This window comes from Eurypyga helias, unplaced genomic scaffold (assembly GCF_000690775.1).
Source record: "Eurypyga helias isolate BGI_N326 unplaced genomic scaffold, ASM69077v1 scaffold12722, whole genome shotgun sequence".
In the NCBI taxonomy this organism is placed as follows: Eukaryota; Metazoa; Chordata; class Aves; order Eurypygiformes; family Eurypygidae; genus Eurypyga; species Eurypyga helias.
Window position 1 is genome coordinate 17510 of NW_010235342.1, and position 19555 is coordinate 37064.

Here is a 19555-nt window from a genome sequence, read left to right on the forward strand (position 1 = left end):
TGCATTTGAGATGCGTGAACTTTGAATTCTTTTAACGTCTCGTTCCCTTGAGTTGCTTGTCCTCTCTTCTTCTCCTCACTTCATTTCCTCGCATCTTAATCCTCATCCTGAACTTATTCCACTGACTATGCCTGAAAGCAAGTCACTAACAAACCTGAGAAGGGCTGAACGGAGCAGCTTGAAAACTGAACAGGAAAAGCATTTCAAAACACCAATTTCAGTGTTTGGAAGGTAGCAGAAGGATAAGGAAGAATAACAACACGTGGATTTTAGACAGCAATGATCATCTGACCAAAACCCTCAAATAAGTGTTAGTCTGGGATTACTTGTCGACTGTTTAGAGATTATTATCCTATTATTTTCACCTTTTACAAAATATATGAATTGTGTCAGGAGATTCTAGAAATACAGCATCAGTCACTGCAGACCTCACAAATACAAGACATACAGCAAGATCTGCTACTTGAATCTGACTCTGAGGATGTGTGATTGTTGCTAGAACACACCAGGATCTTACAGTGTGCTAAAATAGCCTTGTGCTGTATTCCACGTCATGAAAGTATGCTTCCTCCTACCACAGTACCTCAGCCCTGACCCATCGGTGTTGGGCATCGCTGTGCTGACTTTCAGCAGGCTACTGTTGCTATAGGTCTGGCCAAAAGAACTGGCTCTAAGCTGAGAGAATCTTTGATCACTGAGGTGCACAGCCTGCTTTTGCACGTCCTGCCCTTCTCAGCTGCACAACCTGTGATGTTCTGCAGCTGAAGATCTGGAACAAATCTAGGAGACACAGCTTAAGTTTTCAGAAATGCTAGTGATTTGGGGAAGTGCAAGTGCTGAATGTCCAACATGGTGTGTACTTCAAAGGGACCTTTTTTTCTGAAATTAACGTGTGGCAGTTTCTAAAGCTATGGCCAATGGTTTGGAGTCTGTCAGATGTTGAAAATGCTGGCTGCTTTCTTGGAAAAACACTTTGAATAATACTCTGAGGCTACCATAAAAATGCTGGCACATTTTGCACACAGCAAAACTATGACAGTCTGTCCTAATGTGAGTGTTACCTGCACATTCTGGGTTGTCTTCATTAAAATTGATTGCAAAATCATGAGAGACCTGCAGGAGAAATGGAAAGAAGAGGAGACTAGTCAGAAAAAATATTCCAAGAGGACTTGCGGTTAAACACCCTTTACATTCTTCCTGTGTAAACCAGAGATCTCTCAAGCTTTCAGCCATTAAGTGTGAAATACAGTCCCAGTGGGAACTCCCTGCAGAAACAAAGTAACAAAACTGGAATCAAATCTGTCAATAACAACAACAAAGCAAGAAAAAAATAGCACAAAGAAAAAGCACCCAAGTAGATAAGAAATCACATAAATTCAGTGTCAGGATTGGGGTATCACTGCCAGGCACAGACGAGGGATCTACTGCCGAGGAGATTTGAAGGCCAGCTCTCCCTAATTAGCTGAGCATCTCAGACCGCGGGAGAGAGAAAACAGGTTGTGATACAGCACTGAACGCACGAGCTCAGCCCCCTTCTGAATCCTGCTCTCCCATGGGTGAACAGTTCCTCACTTGAAGGCCATGGGATTACTCAGTAAATAATTTATTCTCCAATGAGCTCAAGGCAGCCACCCAGACCCACTGTGAAATAATAATGTATGAAACATAAAGAGTCTACGCTGGCTAAGGAATTAGATTAGGCTAGAGGAAAATTAATAAGAAAAAAATGAAGACTCTTGTTTTTCCTCAAATTTAGTGACTCCCATTCTTTCTAAATCTGCCTGCAATAGAATACCACAGAGGTATTTTTGAAGAGAAATTACTGAATATAAAAAAGTTGCTGATCTTCTAAAAAACCAGTGTATTGTATCTTTCGTGGGTTGGGAGAATAATATAAGACATTGGTATGCACGAATAATGCAAGGCCATGTAAATCTCAGTTCCAGGCTTCCTCTATCTCTCTGTCACAGATCTGCATCCACAGCACAAATCTGTGGGGACTGAAACATTCTTCAGATGCTCTTTTCTGGTTTTAAGATTCGATATTGCCTGCATTTGCTCCAGATTCCTTTTTACTCCTTTCTTTGTTTACTAAGAAGGCTTGATTCCTTTTAAACTCTTCAGCTCTGAAACTCAGTCTCTTAATTCTCCTGTTTGTCTTCAACTGTCTTGAATGAAGCCCAACATGTGTCTTGCGATGCAGTGCTGGTTTTGGCTGGGGTAGAGTTGATATTCTTCATGGTGGCTAGCATGGGGTGTGTTGGGGATCTGTGCTGAACACAGTGTTGATAACATAGGGAAGTTTTTGTTACACCTGAGCTGTGCTTACACACAGTCAAGGCCTTTTCTGCCCCTCACCCCACCTCACCCCATCAGTGAGTAGGCTAGGGGTGCACAGTTGGGAGGGGACACAGCCTGGACAGCTGACCCCAAGTGACCAAAGGGATATCCCATACCATATGATATCATGCTCAGCATGTAAAACTGGGGGAAGAAGGAGAAAGGGAAGGACATTCAGAGTGCTGGTGTTTGTTTTCCCAAGTAGCCATTAGGCATGACGGAACCCTGCTTGCCTGGGGATGGCTGAACACCTGCCTGCCGGTGGGAAGTAGTGACTGAATTCCTTGTTTGGCTACGCTTGTGTCTGCAGCTTTTGCTTTACCTATTAAACTGTCGTTATGTCAACCCAGGAGTCTTCTCACTTTTACTCTTCTGATTCTCTTCCCCATCCCACTGAGGGGGAGGAGTGAGCGAGCGGCTGTGTGGTGCTTCGTGGTTGTCTGGGGTTAAACCATGACAAATGCACAACATACAGATATATATTCTTTGGTTTGCAAAAAGTGGACAGGGCTGAGAGTTAAGCAGTTGATTTTCATAACTTGATGTTGAATTTAAGTATATCATCCCAGATTCATGAAAGCATTTATATAGCTAACTTCAATTATACACCTTTGAGACTATAAACCTCTGTAGGAGCTTCACAAGTGCTAACAGTCCTAGTCATATGAAAAGCAACCTGTTTACTTCTTGTACCATGGAGCTTGGCTGATTTGCAAAGATTTATTTGTTGGATGTTGCTGCTACATTTGCTAGTTTAGATGACTTCACGGCACGACACAGAATTTGGTCTATGACTAATAGACCCATAGATAAATATGTGAGTTCAGAGAGGCTTCTCTAAAGGTGAAGTGGTATAAGTTGGTTAATTACTGCCAAAGAGCGTTTGTCATGGAGAAATTGAATTTTCCCATCATATGCTGGCCTTGCTCACCACAGAGATGCCTACCGTTACTTATTACGAGGTTAAATAAAGTAGGACTTCTATGATGATGGGAAAGGACTGAAGCAAAACCACACTGAGGAATCCACAGCCAGCTCTGCCCAGTCAGGAGTTTGCTGTGTCCACACCAAGCACCAATTGCCTGTTATGAAGTGTTTTAAGTGGGCCACCTAGGCTACCCTACGTGGGCATGGAAGATAATGCAGAAAGTCATGGCATACGCTCCTCGCTCAGCAGGCACAGAAGAGCAGGGCTGTCAGATGTGCTTCAGAGGTGCTCCAGAGCCCTTCTGTCTGGCTGCTCCATGCATCTCTCGGCACACTCTGCCCAGCTGGTATCTGCCAGTCTCATGACCAGCTGCAGGCCAAAGGTAATTGCAGCTGTCAAGAACGGTTATGTGAGTTTTCACTCACTGATGATTTTTTTGTTGTTCAATAGCCTTTCTTCTTCCTTTAGGCTTTCTGTATGTTGTAATAACAGCATCTCGAGAGCAACGAGGGTGGCGATGCATGTTTATGTATTACAGGCTGATTCTTCCAACACTGTGCCTGTTCAGTGGTTTTCTTTCTTTACTCGAAATGCATTTGAAATTATAGCAAAAGGAGTATCACAATTCTTTTCCAGAGATATGAATACAGTATTTTAATCTCACATGCAAGCATGGGCTGGATGCTTTTGTTGCTGTACCTTTTTCAGGATCACACTATACAAACAATTTATCTGGTTCAGAGCTATGGTACCCACACTACTATTTAAGAAAAATGTAGACAACTGTTCAGGCCAATAAGGAAAGCCCAAGTTTAGTAACCATGCACAATGATCCAAAAAATTATACTGCCTGAGCAATGGCTGCTGTTCTCTCAAAGCAAGTGGCCCTCCAACATTGTCATTCTGATTCACCAAAACCAGTGTTAAAACTTATCCTGAAGGCAGGACAGGAAACACAATGAATGCAGAAGTACTGGGTTGTTTCCTATGCTCTCTTAACAATATGTCACAATTTAAACAAGATAAAGTGAAGGAGGGAAGTTCTTGGAGCCACTCGGTGACGGTTCAGAAACAGGCAATCATCACCCGAGGCAAGCCAACAGCAGATATTTTTTAAAGCAGAGTTTTTCCAAATGCTCAGAAAGCATTCCCCACTCAGGTGAGTAAAACCAGCTGTGCTTCAGCCTGTTCTGTGCTGTCTCCCCTGTGGAGGCCAGAATTCAAGAGGGCCCAAACCTGCAGAGACTTCAGGCACATGCCATGTACTGATGGATTTACTGAATTTGGGCTGCTACCTGAGAGGGTTCCATGTAAAGCCCACCCATGTCAAAAGGTGGTTTGGATCAAACATTCAATGCTTTTGTTTCAAAACAGTGCAAGGTAATGAGCCTCCTTTTTTATTTTTATAAATTAAACATGCAAGAGTTTCTGTGATGGAAAGGCAAATCATGCTGATGACAGGACCAAAAGCTGGCATACTAAAGGGCATCTTTCTGATGCTGACAATGACACAGCTCTCATGCACTCCCAGAACTGATAAACTGATGGGGAAAAGGAGGCGAAAGGTGAATATCTAAATTGCTGAAGGATGGGAAATCCTCAGGGGAAACAAGACACTTGGCTGTTCAGAAGCAGCCATGTTTATATAATCTACCAGAGTGCTTTGTATAATGGATCAGTCGAACAGCCAGGAAATCCTGGAATATGTCAAGCCACGCAAACACAGAGTGGCTGCTTTACACTAGTACCTGGCCCAGAGAACTTAGCGAAGAGCTGCAGCCTGTGGTCTGTGGCGGAAGTCAGCCTCATGGTAAGGTATGTCCTCACAGAACCTGATTGTATCACCAACCCTGGACCAAGTATCGAACATGTAACTGACACTGCTCAGCCGTCCTCCTCTCCCTCAACATCAATTGATAAAAGGAAAGGGGAGAGAAATTCTGGAGTGCAGAGGTGATTGCATGTGATCAGCCTGACATTACTTGGGTTGCTACAAGAAACATCACTCAAAGCCTCCAACTAAGGACATTTGTTTGCACTTGGCTATGTATTAATCTTTTGTCTCTGCAGGACTCCAGATAAACTATTTAGCAGACACCATCTTCGATGTGGGATTATTGAAACACAGCTGTCCAGGAACTTCCTGCACCAGGAACATGTTATTTCTCAGGTAATTTCTTCAAGGTTTTTAACAAGCAAAATAAGTAGCTCTACCATACATCATGAAGCAGATGACGATGACAGCATTTCTGAGGATACATCAGCTACATAAACAGCCGAAAATATTTCTGCTAAAGCAGACTATAGTATTCTTTTATCACTGTACAGCACCTCTGTTGTCTGTACACACACAGTGACAAGCACCTGCATACAGAAAGGCAGTTGCCCATCAAGGTGATGGTGCCCGTGAGACTCTTGAAAGAACCATAACCATACCTCCACATGCTTATGACCAGTTTAGTAGAAAAGCCACCTTGATTTAATGTAGCAGGTAACTTATTTCTCTTGTATTGGGATGCAATGAAATACATCCTCATAACATGGCCCTTGTTAAATGGGTTTCTAATTAAGCCTGAAAGAGAAGGAAAATTTCCTAATTCATCAGAATTTTTGAGATTGTATAAAAATAAATAAGGGTTTCCTAGACTTAGATAGATAGAAAACTCAAAACATAAACAGAATCTGCCTCAGAATCTGACAAATAATAAAACCCCATGAAAGTCATAAAGCAAATTGCTGAAAAGCTTTTAGACTATGCAAAGGAATTTTATTTAATCAAAACATCAAAACATGTTGTTCTATTTTCACCTCCACATTTTTTTAAACCCTTTTTGCTCTAGCTGAACCTCCATTTTTGAAATAAAGAGCTTCTTTTACTCAGAAACCATGTTTTTCATCTTGCAAATGCTGGAATTGGGTGCCTCAATTCTGAAAATTAGTAATCCTTTTTTCCCCCTCTAGATTGTTGCACTCATTTAAATTAACCTCCCTGTCCCAAATAGCTCCTGCTTTCCAGAAACCTCTATGGTGATGGTAGTGGGACTGCTTGACAAACAATGTGACAAATTCAGGCATGTTAAGGAAAGCTTTTTTACTAATTTAAATAGAGATTGTAAAAAATCCATGAACAATAGATGCATACGAGCGTAAATGCTGAGATGCACAATGTTGAGCACTTATCTTTGAATAAATTGAACACTATTAAGTCACTGCCAGTCTGAAAATGAAATATGGAATGCCTGCATGTTTTGCAAAAGATTAAGACACAAATTTAAAGAACCGTTGCTCAAACGCTATTATTTTCAGAATGCTCATTAATCAAATAGTTTGGTAGCTGGACAGCTTGTGTCTCTGGCTAAAACCACATTGTAGACATTTCTGCTTGGCAAAGCTTGGCAGTTTATTTTCCTTTGTGCTTGATTTCCGAGCACGCTGCCCAGTTTCCACGTCTAAATCCAGGTTGTGTGGTTAAGGTGACAAATTCCGGTTTTTCCCTTGGTCTGTTACACATCCTTCTATCCGTTCTTTGCTGTCGGATTTGCAAATATGTTTGCCTCTGAGCTCCTGAAAAGTTCAGGAATTACAAAGAGCACAGCGCTTTTCAAGCACCTCACCTGTCCAGCAAACCAAAGAGTACAGGTTAGGGTCGTAAAGGTACTGTACTCCGTAACTGCGTGCAGGTTAGGGTTGCAAAGGTACTGTACTCTGTACTTGCAGTGAGGTTCTCTCCAGAGACTCTTCCCAGCATAAGCAGTGAATAAAGCTTTCATTAAAAATGCAGAAATAAGCAGGACTGTCTTAAAACAAACCACAAGTTGTTTCGTACCTATTCAGGTGTCAGCTTGCAATTCTTCTTTAGGAAAGGACACTTTATTATTGATAACACACCTGTCATGGGGCTGACACAATTTTAACTTCCTTTTCATTTTAACAGTAGTTTGTGCTGCTGTTTTTCAGCTCCTTTGAGCTCTGCCTGGTAAGAAATTAGTGTGTGCGATTCAGCTTCCTTTCCTCCTCTTCACCATGACCTTTTGCAGCAGTGTCTGGGTCCATATTATCTGCCACCTCTTCACTTTACATCAGACTTGGAGATACTTCTTCTCATGGCAAAAAAAAATAAAAAAAGTGATGGGTTGGAGACCCTGAAGTGCAATAACTGGCATGTTCTGCAAGTTCCATGTGTTAGAAACTCAAGAGGGAAATACTGCTCTCAAAGGTTTACTTAGATGATGGAGCAGGGTGATGTATTTGTCAGGCCTTGGGGAAAAAAGATCATATTGCCAAATATTAGATGAAAAATCTCTAGACTGCTGAGGGATGTTATATATAGCATGTCTTGCTTCTTTCACTCCCACAGATTCCTTATGCCACTAAGAAACTGCTGTTTTTCTTCTAACAGCCAAAATGTTTCATTTGGAGATGAAATGAGGGAAAATAAAGTCAGCCTAACATAGCTGTGTGCTCTTGAAATGGAAATTCTATGGAAAGCATATATAAAAACATATTTTTAAAGGGGTTCACCCTCAAGAGACTCGTGAAGAGCCTGCAAAAGTGGGTACTGACACTGTTCTGAAGTGCTAACGTAAAATGGGGAGTGCAATTTTCCTTGAGGAATAATAGTTGGCATACCAAAGATTGCTTTTCTTGTAGCACATAGAAGGATGTGAGGATACTGGAAACTCACTAAAGGCACAGGTGCCCTCCAGCACCAATCCCAGGCTACTGGCAGGAGCTCAAGTCAATACGAAACCAAGGCACTGGTTCCATGCAACACCACAAAACAGACATCTTCCTCCCATGTGGTCTAGTGCACCACATGGGATGTTTTAGTTGTGTGGAGGCTCTCGTGGTTATTTAGAAACCCTCGGCAGTGGGAGTCACTTCTTCCACAGCTCTAGCAATTTGTTGTTTACTGGAAGAAATAAAAGAGCAGCTGCTGGTGTGCAGAGACCAACATGCTATGAGCAGGCTAGATCGTCTCATTAGGTCTGAAGACTTGAAAGCAGGCACTCCAAAATGAAAAGCTGATTTATCCACATGATGGGGCCAGAACTTAGAAGTTCTCATAATGATTCAACCAAAATTTGAAGATGTGAATTATTACCGTTGTGACACTGCTGTCCCTTAATAAAACCAAAGCTATGTATGACTTGTAATACCTTCGACTGAAGGCATCAGAAGAACATTTGAATTGCATGAGATCTGCAGTGTTGCTGTGGTGTCTAGAGCGTTACCATATTTTTGCAGCAGAAGGTAATAAGTTAGGGGAGACAAGCTGGGAGCACTTTTTTCTAGTCTTTGTGACTTCTAATTGTATCAGTTTTTTCACCATTTCCTATGCATCTTGGCTATGTTCCACCTCAAACACTAATCACTGTTGGCTTTAAATTAACTTTATGATACCCGTGTAGACTAAATTACTGAACAGTTTTCAGGTTTATTGGCCTTGATTTATTAATGCCTCATGATGAGGCTGACTCTTCAGTCTCTTAGAGGGTATATCTTTCAAGTTAGAAGTGCAGCCAAAGCCAAGCAGGGACCTGAAAGTCTTGAAACAGTTTATTTTAAGAAGGCAGATGCTTGTATGGACTGTGTAGAGGATCACAGGGAGGGACTGAACAATAGCACAGGTGACTGTTAATTCCTAATCCAGTTCCAGTTGGATGTACCATGACAGACACCAAGCTAATTATTTTTCCCCACCTGTTGCACAGAACGTCCTGCAAAGTGGTTCTTCTCTTCTTCAATGTTTTATTACTTTGAACTGGTAAGCTGATATGCCATTTTGTCTTTGTCATTTTCTGTCACAATTTTCCATAGTAGAGATTAAAGATGTCGTGGCCCTCACTTGAATGTCTGTTTACTCTGGGACTTGTTTTGCTTACTTACACATATGTAATCCACAAGCAAGTATCCTCATCTTCACAAATTTACCCTTACTTTTTCTGAACTTCTCAAAATCTGAAGGTCCAATTCATCCATCATTTTCTTGCTTTGAGGCTGGTAACATACAGACTCTACAGGGCACCTCCTGCTATTGGGCAAGACCCTTCATTCGTGCATGGGCCACTAAGTTCAATGCATGTTTCTGACTTCCTTAAGAGTACTTCTCAGGTACCTTTGTTCCTCGTAAGTACTCTTCAGAGTACTTGTCAGCCTGGTACCTTTGTTTAGGACAATCACAGTAGTAATGGCATGGTCAGTGATGGCCAGTACTGGACTGGTTGTGATGTGTAGTCCAGCCCACCCAGCCAACATGGCTATACAGCCATGGGTAGCGATAATGGCATTGTCAGTGATGGCCAGTACTGGACTTGAAAGAGCCATCTGGTTGTGATGTGTAGTCCAGCCCACTCAGCCAACATGGCTATACAGCCATGGGTAGCGATGCACATATTGGTGGCCATTTGAGGAGTAGCTACTGTGTTTCAGTAACATGTCTGGTGGTAGAGGCTGCTCAATATGTCATTCTCCAAAACACTCCCCCTTATACAGCAGAAATGCTTGTCAGCTGCTGCAGTTGGAACAGATACACAACAGACACAGATGTTCTGTGTGCATTTACCACATTAAAATCTGTATCAAAGCTCTGGAAGCTCTCTCTGGTTTTGGAAAGCATTAACACTGGTGTTACTTTTCAGGAACAGAGTGCTGCAAAACACCTTGTCAGGCAGAGTCCACTTTTTTTACAACAGTGCTTTTTAGAAGGCAATGTTGTTAAGACATAGGTTAACTTACCTTAGACACCTGTGCAAGACGTATCAAATCTGCTGTACAACACTACCATTATCCTTATACAGGTATCAAACCTACACGCCACAAGGAACACATTGGTACATTTGTTTTCATCTGCTTATTCATGCTTTACAACACTGAGTGACACAGGATCCCTCCCTGCACAGATCTATTCTCACTTGGCCCGTGTCCACCCCCCTACCACAGCCACAGCTGAGAGACACAACCCAGAGCAGGGATCTGGGGACACTGGATGAAGCCTGAATGACCAGAAGCCCAGTGCTGCTCTTTCACAGATAGGATCTGACTTGCAGAATCCTCAGCTAGGTTTTGGTTACTTATTTGTGCAGAACTACTCTCCTGCCCATACCACCTCTGTATGTGCAATGCGGCATTTGAACTTTCGCCTGCTTCTTCTTAGTCCCTTCTCTGTTGGATGCTCCTTCTTTCTCTCCACATTCTTCACTCCAGCCCTACCAGACTGCATATGTGCGCTCACAATTGCATCACCACTGTGGATCACTCTTGACTTTCATTTATGAGTACCACTATTCTGCAGCATGCATCCATGCTGTCATATTTCTCTTCCTGTACTGAAGGTCTCCACTGTGACATAGAAATTTGACACAGAGGTAAACTCTTCTAAGGTCCTTATTTTCAATAAGTTGTTCCATCTCTTCATCATTAAGCACAGACACTAGGCTGCTTGCTGACCCACATCTTCCAAACATGGGTTCTGTCAAACCAGGGCTCACAAAGCTTCAAAAAATTCTTGGCAAATGTTGTTCAAAAGATCTGTTCTCCTCTTACTAGACTAGGCTTGCCAATACCATGAAATATTTTGGGCGTAACACAAGTATTTTAAGTCTACACTAGCTTTCTGGTTTCAGTGAGGTGTCACAGAGTGAGAAAGCCAGATGAAAGAAAACAAGAAGTAGGAGCTGCTCCCCCTAGCCCCTGCCCTGCACTGAACCATTTCTCCCTTATGTTGTGCCTCATAAACCAAGAAAACTAGAAAATGTAATTTGTGCACCTACTTTGTATTCTGGGGGTATCCTTGCTCCAAATCCAAAGGCTGGGAACATTTTGTCACTGGAAAAGAATGAAGAAAAAGAAGAGTTCCTACAGAGAAATGCATTTTTTTTTACAACAAACATTTATTCTTCAGTAATCATTTATTGAAAATGCAAAGCAGCACAACAGTACAGAAATGGTTTTAAGGTCAAGAGTGTTACGTGGCAGACTGGAAGGGTATCAGAAGGGTGTGTGCTGACCAGATAGGGGAGGTATATGGGAGATTCTTCAGGTGAATCCCTAGTATTTTGGGTAAGTTAAATTCATTTGGAGAATAACAAGGGATCAAGATATCTTGTACTTCTCCCACAAATGCAATAACAGCTCTGTATTACCCAGTCTTTTTCACTACCTGGATGCAGCATGAGTGTGAGTTGACTTACCAACCAGTAACAGCATTTATTTCATATAAACATGGATGTGCTCCCCCAGCTCAGAAAATGGGTGAAGAGATGTAATTAAAGATGTAATTAAAAGTGTTTGCAAATTTGGGTTCTTACAGTTGTCCAGGTGTAAAAGAGACTTCCTAAAATATCCGAAAAGGGGCAATTTCACACTCCCAAACCTATAGGTTCTGTAAAGCTTTCCACATGCATCTTTAGTAGTTCCACTAAAACATGAGATTATATTGATTAGGCATAGGTTGACTGATAACCTAGCAAATGCTGTGGCATGGTCAGTTCACTTTCAAACATGACAGTGAAGTTGTTCTACTGCAGTTAGATCCGTAGAGATAAAAATTCCTGACTCGGAGAACCTGGAAAACTTCAAGGCTGTTAATACCCTTTCAGAAATGCAATAATGTCTCACACAGCCCACGTGCTGTCAAGCTGCCTCTTCCCAGATGGCAAAGTGGAAAACAACAAGCTGTAAGGAATGTCTTGTCCCTGAGTCAGCAAAGCACTTGATCACACACTTGGGGTTAACAATTCACCCAAACATATGCTTAACAAAACACATCCTGAAGCCCTGCGGAAGTCACTGAACTCTACTCCAGTGCTCCGATGAATCAAACCTTTCATAGGTTTATCCTGTTCCACTTAACTGGTTTCAGGGCCCTGGTAAAGTTGAGTTCCTACTATCATTAATGGTACTTTCAAAAAGTCTCGAGAAAGGCCACCAGCAGCTTCAATTTTCTTTGTGTAGTTCAAGACATTGCCACTCTAAGTATCAACTAAATAATTTGTTTCCCAGATGTACTCAAGGAAGACAATAGAACCATTAAAGCTGCTGGGCTATTCTGTCTGGCATAAGCTGTGAAAGGCACCATGATATTTCTGATCAAGCTAAAGAAAAATGTAAGGGTTTGAAAGAAAGCAGAAATAAGCACTCCCTGACCTCCTCCCCCGAAGTCAGAGCAACCATGAGACAGGAATATTCATTGGGAAACAGTGATGACTGTCATCTGACGGTTTAGCTCTCACAATTGTTGTTCTGCTACGAAATACGGTTGCCACATAAATCTTGGGAGCACAGTTCTGTGTACCATATGTTACACCGTGTGACAATGGATCTTGGAAAGGAAGACTAACATCATTTGCATGGTAATGAAACGTTTTTTCCAAGAGATGTCAGAAATGAAGTAGCTGCTGACATTTGATGCTAACCACCTGCTGATAGCCTTCTCTTTGATTAAACACTCCTGGAACTGGGGAAGCCCTTATAAATAGATGCAGAGAATTCAAAAGCACACTTAGCGGGCAAGAAATAAGAAGCCACTAGAAAAGAATCTGAGGAAAGAAAAAAAAAATCGTGTTTTACATCAATGATTAAGCGTGGTTGGATTAGAAAATCAAACCCCATGGAGCTGCAAGTTAATTGATTTTGGGCAAGAGCAAACAGACTAAAAAAGAATTTTACTTAGGCAGAACATAAGTGTCTAAGCTCAATAAAGCAATCAAAAAAACTGATGTTGGCAGCAATTCCCCAATCTGGGAGATGCCGAAACCCATACAGTGCCTCCATTTGTACTGCAGTGCTTCTCCAGTGTGCACAGGTGTAGGCACCCTCATATCTGCAGCTCCATCTCCTGCTCTGCAGCAATTCAGAGACAGCGCTAAGTGATACCTCCAGCAGCCCCGATTCTCCTTCTGGTGGCGAGACTCCCGCATTCCCAGTCACACAGTGGCACAGACCCCACCGTTATCTTGCACCCAGAATACCTTACCACCACAGTCAGGACACCTGCCTTTATGTCTGAATCTCTCCCATCTCCTTTTTGAGCAAGTGCTAGTTACTGCTACCGTTGCCTTGTGAAAGAGTAAAGCTTGATCACGTGTACCCTCAAGATGGGATTCCATGTGACAGCTTTTTAGAGGGAAGTACATGAACTCTAGAGAGGAGGGGTATCCTGGGGTCTAATCCCATGCTTAGTAATTTCTCTTACATCTCTCAGCTCCACATTCTCCTTAGGAAGCTTCCGATTTTCCAGAATTTAGGTACGTACCTCTGGTATTCTGATTCAAGCTGCTGGGACCAAAGAATTTGCTTTCATGTGCTCCCAGAGCTTGATCTTTAAGGTAAGAAGGGAACCTTTTGATTATCACTCATGACATCTCTTGCATAAAAGATTATAATCATTTTATTCCCTGACCATACCTCAACATTTCTGACCGACAGCTTTCAGAATAAAATAAAATTTTAATGTAAGCCATACCTTCCCTCCTATTACACAAAACAAGACGTTTCGCTAATATAAAGTTCTCTTCAGTAGGTACGCTGCTTAATGGCTCAGTGATGTTTTACAAAGTACCCCTCTCTAGTTTTCCCTTCCACCCCTCACTTTGTCATACAGGGAAATACCCAGTAGCTGAGCCTGCTGCCCTCATTCTGCTTATCCTGCACTACTGAGACTCAGCAGGGAAGAAGTGACCCAGAAGGGCAGCCAAGGACTCTTTCACTTCCAGGACAATCCTTTATGGTCTGGAGGCGTGACAGAGCTGCTTCACCAGACCCAGGGCTATCATGAAAGCTTGCAGAAGAAAGCAGAGCAGCTTCCCAGCTTCTGGAAGGTATGTCAAGGGTTAGGCCATCCAGGGACTGAAACTGCAGTCAGAAAATGAAAAGAAGGTTTTCTCCTGCCTCAGGGGTAAATTGTATGCATCAGAGACTCCAGCCCTGTTTCCTAACCTGGCATTTCAGTACAAAAGGGATCTGCGCTAATGACTTTTCTTCCTTTGTAATTTAAACCCACTCGAAAGAAGAAAAGTGAGAACCAGTTTTCTTTTCCTTTGCTTGCTTAGGCATTTGGGCTTTATTTACACCAGGAAACAGGCCTGGGACCCGGGAAGAAGCACTAGGATGTGACTACAGGCATGGCCTGTGAGCACTCCCCGGCATAGTGCTGACTCCTGCCAACCAGCAGCCCCCCAGGGCTCCCCAGGGACAGCACTGGGGACAGCTGTGCCTGAGACTGCTCCCAAATGGCACTTTGGGCACCACCAGTTCATGCTGGGAGGAAGAAAGCTGAGATACAAGGACACGGGCAGTGTCATGTCCTTGGCCTCAGGCCACATCAGGATCTTTGACTTGTTTTGTTTAAACCTAGCCAGAGAGTCCTTGGCACAGGCAAGGAAACTGCCTGCACTGTCCTGCTGGAGACAGATTGCTACAGGGACGGGAGGGAAACACAGAATTGGAAAAACAAGCTGGTTCTCTAAAACCTGAAATTTACAAAATCAAGTAAGAAAAAGAGGATCGTGGCTTGTAAATCTTTACAAAATTACTGCCCTATCTACTTCACTTGTTCTTTGTTTTACATGGGTTCCTTTGAGAATTAAAACTTGGCACACTTTTCAAAATCCAAAGTACTTGACATAAAGATCAAAAAAAGCAAAAGCATCAGACTTTGACTTTTATACCTGGTTATATAAGGGTCATAATTAGTCATGCAAGCATAGATGTATATAGCTTCTGGTGTTCTTTCCAGTCAAAGAGGCATATATTACTGAAAAATACCAAAGACTGATCAGATTTGGGTTCTAACCTAAAGGTAAAATTAGGGAGAGGGTTTAGGTTCAGTGTTCACATTGGTAAATGGAAATTAATGTACACAGAAAGGAACTGTCAGGCCTCCAAGACTGCAGTCTTCTGAACAGAAGTACAACCAGTGAGAGAAAAGTCCCTCAGTAACCTCAACTATAACATAATGCATAGCAGAAAATAAATTCTGAAACTATCCCATATTATCCTTTTGGAACATTGCTCAGTTTTAGTCACCCATCCTTCAAGCTATCTAGTGGAAACAGAAGAAGCGCAATGACAAATCAATACATTAACAGAGGCAGAGGGTAGAGGGATTTCAGTGAGCTGTACTGCACAGACAGGAAAAGAGATGAATAGAGGAAATAGTAAGGTTTGGTAAGTTAGTAAAAGTGACACAGATAATGACACATTTTTCTCTTTCATTAGGAAGTCTAGTGCTACTGGAAGGTAAGAAATAAGTTTATACTGAAGATAAGGAGAGAAAATAAAGAATGTTTCAAAATCTTGTCTTGTTTATCACTGGTGCCCTCTGACATGCAGCATCATTGAAAATTGGAGTTCAGCTTTATTCTGAGAAGGATTTGCTATTCCTAGTGACAAGGAGGACAAGTCAGATAAAACTCTTCCCCTGGGTGAAATTAATTAGACAGACATTAGAGAGCCCTTTGTAACTTCCTCTCAGGCTGCTGGCTTAGATGATGCTGGCGACAGAGCTAGATAGTCACCAGGGTGGCAATACCTGTATTCAGAAAGGAAAAGAAGAGCTCCCAGGACTATGTTTTCGAAAATCAGTTCCTTTTTAAAATTAGGATCTAAGTTCTTAATTGTTGAAAATCAGTTCCTTTTTAAAATCTAAATTAGGATCTAAGTTCTTAATTGTATGGAGTAAATGTAGGGGTAAAAAAGGCCTAGGTCATTCTATATGCCATTTATTCATTCTGAAAGGTGAACTTCTAGCTAGCCACTTACACAGGTTGTTTGGGACTCACTTGACTGGTGGCTCATGAAAGCCCTTTGCTATGTAGCTATAGATGCGCTTTCCTTTAAGCTCACAAAGTCAATGCAGCGATTTGTACGGATGCTACTGCACTGACCTTGGAGAGCTCTGCATGAAAACCTGCTCACTTCATGCGAGAGCAATAGTAGCACCAGTGGTACTAATGATGCAGTGAATGGGGGGAGAGAAAGAAACATGGGTTGGGGCGAAAGAAACACTAAGAACCCATTTTTAGTTTCAAATGACCAGGAATCTTGAATTTACAGCTCTTTGAAATTCTTGCAAGGAATTTACCTGACTAGAACCCTAGATATTAAGCTGTCACTTGTAATTTAGGTTTTTGGTCAGATCAGAATTACCAGGGAGATATTTTTAAAGTACTATGCTGGACACAGCAAAATCAATTACTATGCCTTTCATTTTCAATTCCAGTCTTGGATGAATAAACTGTGGATCTGTTCTGCTCTACATACTTTTCCTGTGATGAAATAAGGTATTTTTCCTCTGTTAGAAAGAAAATTCAAATTGCCAGAATAAAAGGGGAGTGTCTGTTACCCATGTAATTAGAAAAATTGTGAATGTGAGGAGGGGGAGAAGGAAGGGGAGGGTGCACAGCAGGAGGAAGAGGGAGAGAAAGGAGAGGAAAGGGGGAAAGGAAAAGAAAAAAGGAGAAACCAGCAAATGCTACAAACAAAATAGTCAGCTCTAAACTCAATTAAAATTGTAATTTTTCATGTTCAGGGAGTGAACTGGAAGAATACGATCTGAATTAAGTGTTCCTTTTCTAAAGCATATGAATGAATCATGTTCCTGAGTATATTATTTAGTACTTATCCGAGAAGGGCTCGATGCCAGTAGATTCTGAATCATAACAGCTTACAGGGATTAGCAGCACTTCCACAGAAAATACAGAAATCATTTGAAATATTTAAACATTTTCAGTTCCTGCTTGGCAAGCAGAGCTAGGTAAATAAAGGACATGATCTGTATGGTCAAATAGGGCTAAATAAAACTGTTTCAGTGGAAGGGACCAGAGCCCACTGGCTTCACCCCTTGCAGCCTTGTACCTGTGCCCCTCCAGGACAGGCCTGGGGTAGAGCCAGGCTGTGGCCCAGCTCTCAGCCTGCACCAGTGACGGTCACAAAGCCTGCAAGAGTTCACCAACAGCAGCGTTTTCTCCCACTTAATTCGTATTCTTCTCCAGGGGACCACTGTGCTATCACCACATATTCACTGTGCGGTCATGCCCGGTTCGATACAACCACACGTTTGGTTCTGGCCAGGTTACTGCGTGTTTAATCAAACTTGCACTGTACCTAACAAGGCTTGGCATCCAGTCCATAATGCACAGTGATTTTTAATGGAGCAGCAAGAACAAACTGATTATCATACACCTTGGTCACAAAAGAGAGCTGGGGGCATGCAAATCAATGGCAAATCACTGCAACAGCTACATTGTTTGGTCTGTCACAAGATGCTACACAATCATGTGCAAAATCCTGACATTAAAATTCACTCACTATCTTTAATTACAGCCCTTAGTCACCTTAGGGGAGCTGGAATCTGCTGAATACTGAGAAACAGATACTCTCCTGTAATTGGGTTTCAACAATATGAGGGAATGCCTGTCTCACCTGCGAGGGAAATAGTTAATGAAGCAGGGGAATACAAATTCCCTGAAGCTAACCACCGAAAGGCATCAACTCATAAAATAACTAACAAAGCCAAATCCAGGTACGATGGATTTAAACTTCCCCTTGTTAACATTAAAAGAATTGCAAAAGAAGCTTGGCAGAGTGAAAATATCAAGTGAACTCAGAAATTCTTTGACTGGGGAAAAGTAAATACCTACAGGGAAAAAAAAATCATCAGAGCTTGAGGGAGGAGTAGGTTAAGCAAACTGAAATGGCAGCGAGATATATCATTTGCTAGAAGGATAGCCTACTAAAATGGCATACTCAGGAAGGTGAGACAAAATGTCAAGCTTCCCTGCAAAATGACAAATAAATTGTAATGACCTGATTTATACCTGTGTGAATGACCTAACTCAATAAAATGTAGCTTGAAAAAGAAATGGGACTTTATAACTGGGAATGAAACAGGGAAGGGGATGCTGCAAGAGGCGGCAGCCACATAGGCTTAACTTCTCAAACCAGGCAGTTTCCAGACAGTCCTATATATTTTAAGGAGTTGCACGTATGTCCTGTACCTTCCAAAACCTTAAGTCTATGGTGAACTGGCGTTATCAGTGGGAACATACATGGAAAACTGTACCATCGCTTGAAAAGGCCATTCTTTCACAGACTGTAATCTCAGATGTTTAAGACAACTTGAAGACAACACTGCAAGCTGCAGCCTGAATTCCACCACGTAAGGTGCAGGTCATGAAGAACTCCAAACCAAATAGTGGTGGGGCCCTGCGCTCTTGAAACACAAATGTGGCTTTCAAGTTTCAGGGATTACTGCACTAAACAACCAGAAGAACAAAAGCTTTGCTACATATGCACATCATTTTGTCCTTTTTTTACAAATGACAGTGGAAAGGATTGGTCAGAGACCTTCCTCTGCATCAATTTTCTACCATAAAGTACCTATTCATAAGGGGTGTGCTGCGTAGAGGGGAATACAGGACTGTGTTGGCATATATATGCAGGGAGGTGCTGGGAGAGGAATTTCTCATCAAATGCTCTCAAGATACAAATGAGCTTTCTAGGATGAGCAGGATAAAAACGTTATAGAGATTATATTGTGATTTAATGTGACCAAATGAGCTGTTGATGTAATTTTACCAAAATCAAAATGACATTAAGTCAAAATGAAGAACGCTATCAAAACGAGTTAGAACAAAATTGTAAGTGAAATATACTGATGACTAAACCTTCAGCTAGGCATCACTGCATGTGCAGGAGGAAATGAGCTACAACACTCTGTTCATCTCCTGATTCGGAATCTCCGATCAAGGTTAATTTCCCAATAATTTGGAGGGGATAGTAAGGTAGGAACCTAATTCACAAGAATTGCCTGGCTTTGAGAGCTATTTAACCCACAAACATCCTATTAAGGTCAACTCAGGCAAAAAGTGTCCACTTTCTGTAAATGGGGAAGCTTACATGAGAAGATTTAGAACACGGTGCTCATTTACCCCACAGATGGGTTTCCAAACGGGAATAATTTGCTTCTGAGCTATATGCTAATATAATGGAGTGGATGACTAGAATAGTGATATCTTTAACAATGCACAGAGGAAATTCATGCTTCTGAAATTGTGGAAATGGTTGTGTTGACTACAGACCAGATCAGTATCAGATGGCATCAGTGAAAATAGCAAGATAAATTGCTATCTCCTTTATTTATGTTTATTTACTTATTAATACTTACTTATTTACACAGATGTCTAGTCTCTACAGCTGTAGGTGGTATGCAATTTCACACAAAGTTTGTAGGGTTTTACACTTCAAGTCATTCTCTTCAGAAAGAAATGCTGACAGAGAAATCCC

The 19555-nt window shown here is 41.8% G+C and overlaps 1 protein-coding gene across 1 annotated transcript in view; it reads right to left on the reverse strand.

Moving 5' to 3' along the window:
- CPNE4 (copine IV) overlaps positions 1-19555 on the reverse strand; it is a gene marked incomplete at its 5' end in the record, with an annotated part of 53325 nt that overhangs the window by 12643 nt on the left and 21127 nt on the right. Inside the window, 2 exons of the mRNA XM_010146713.1 lie at positions 1062-1113; positions 11041-11095. Coding sequence (XP_010145015.1) covers positions 1062-1113; positions 11041-11095 — 107 coding nt within the window. The remainder of the gene's footprint in view (positions 1-1061; positions 1114-11040; positions 11096-19555) is intronic.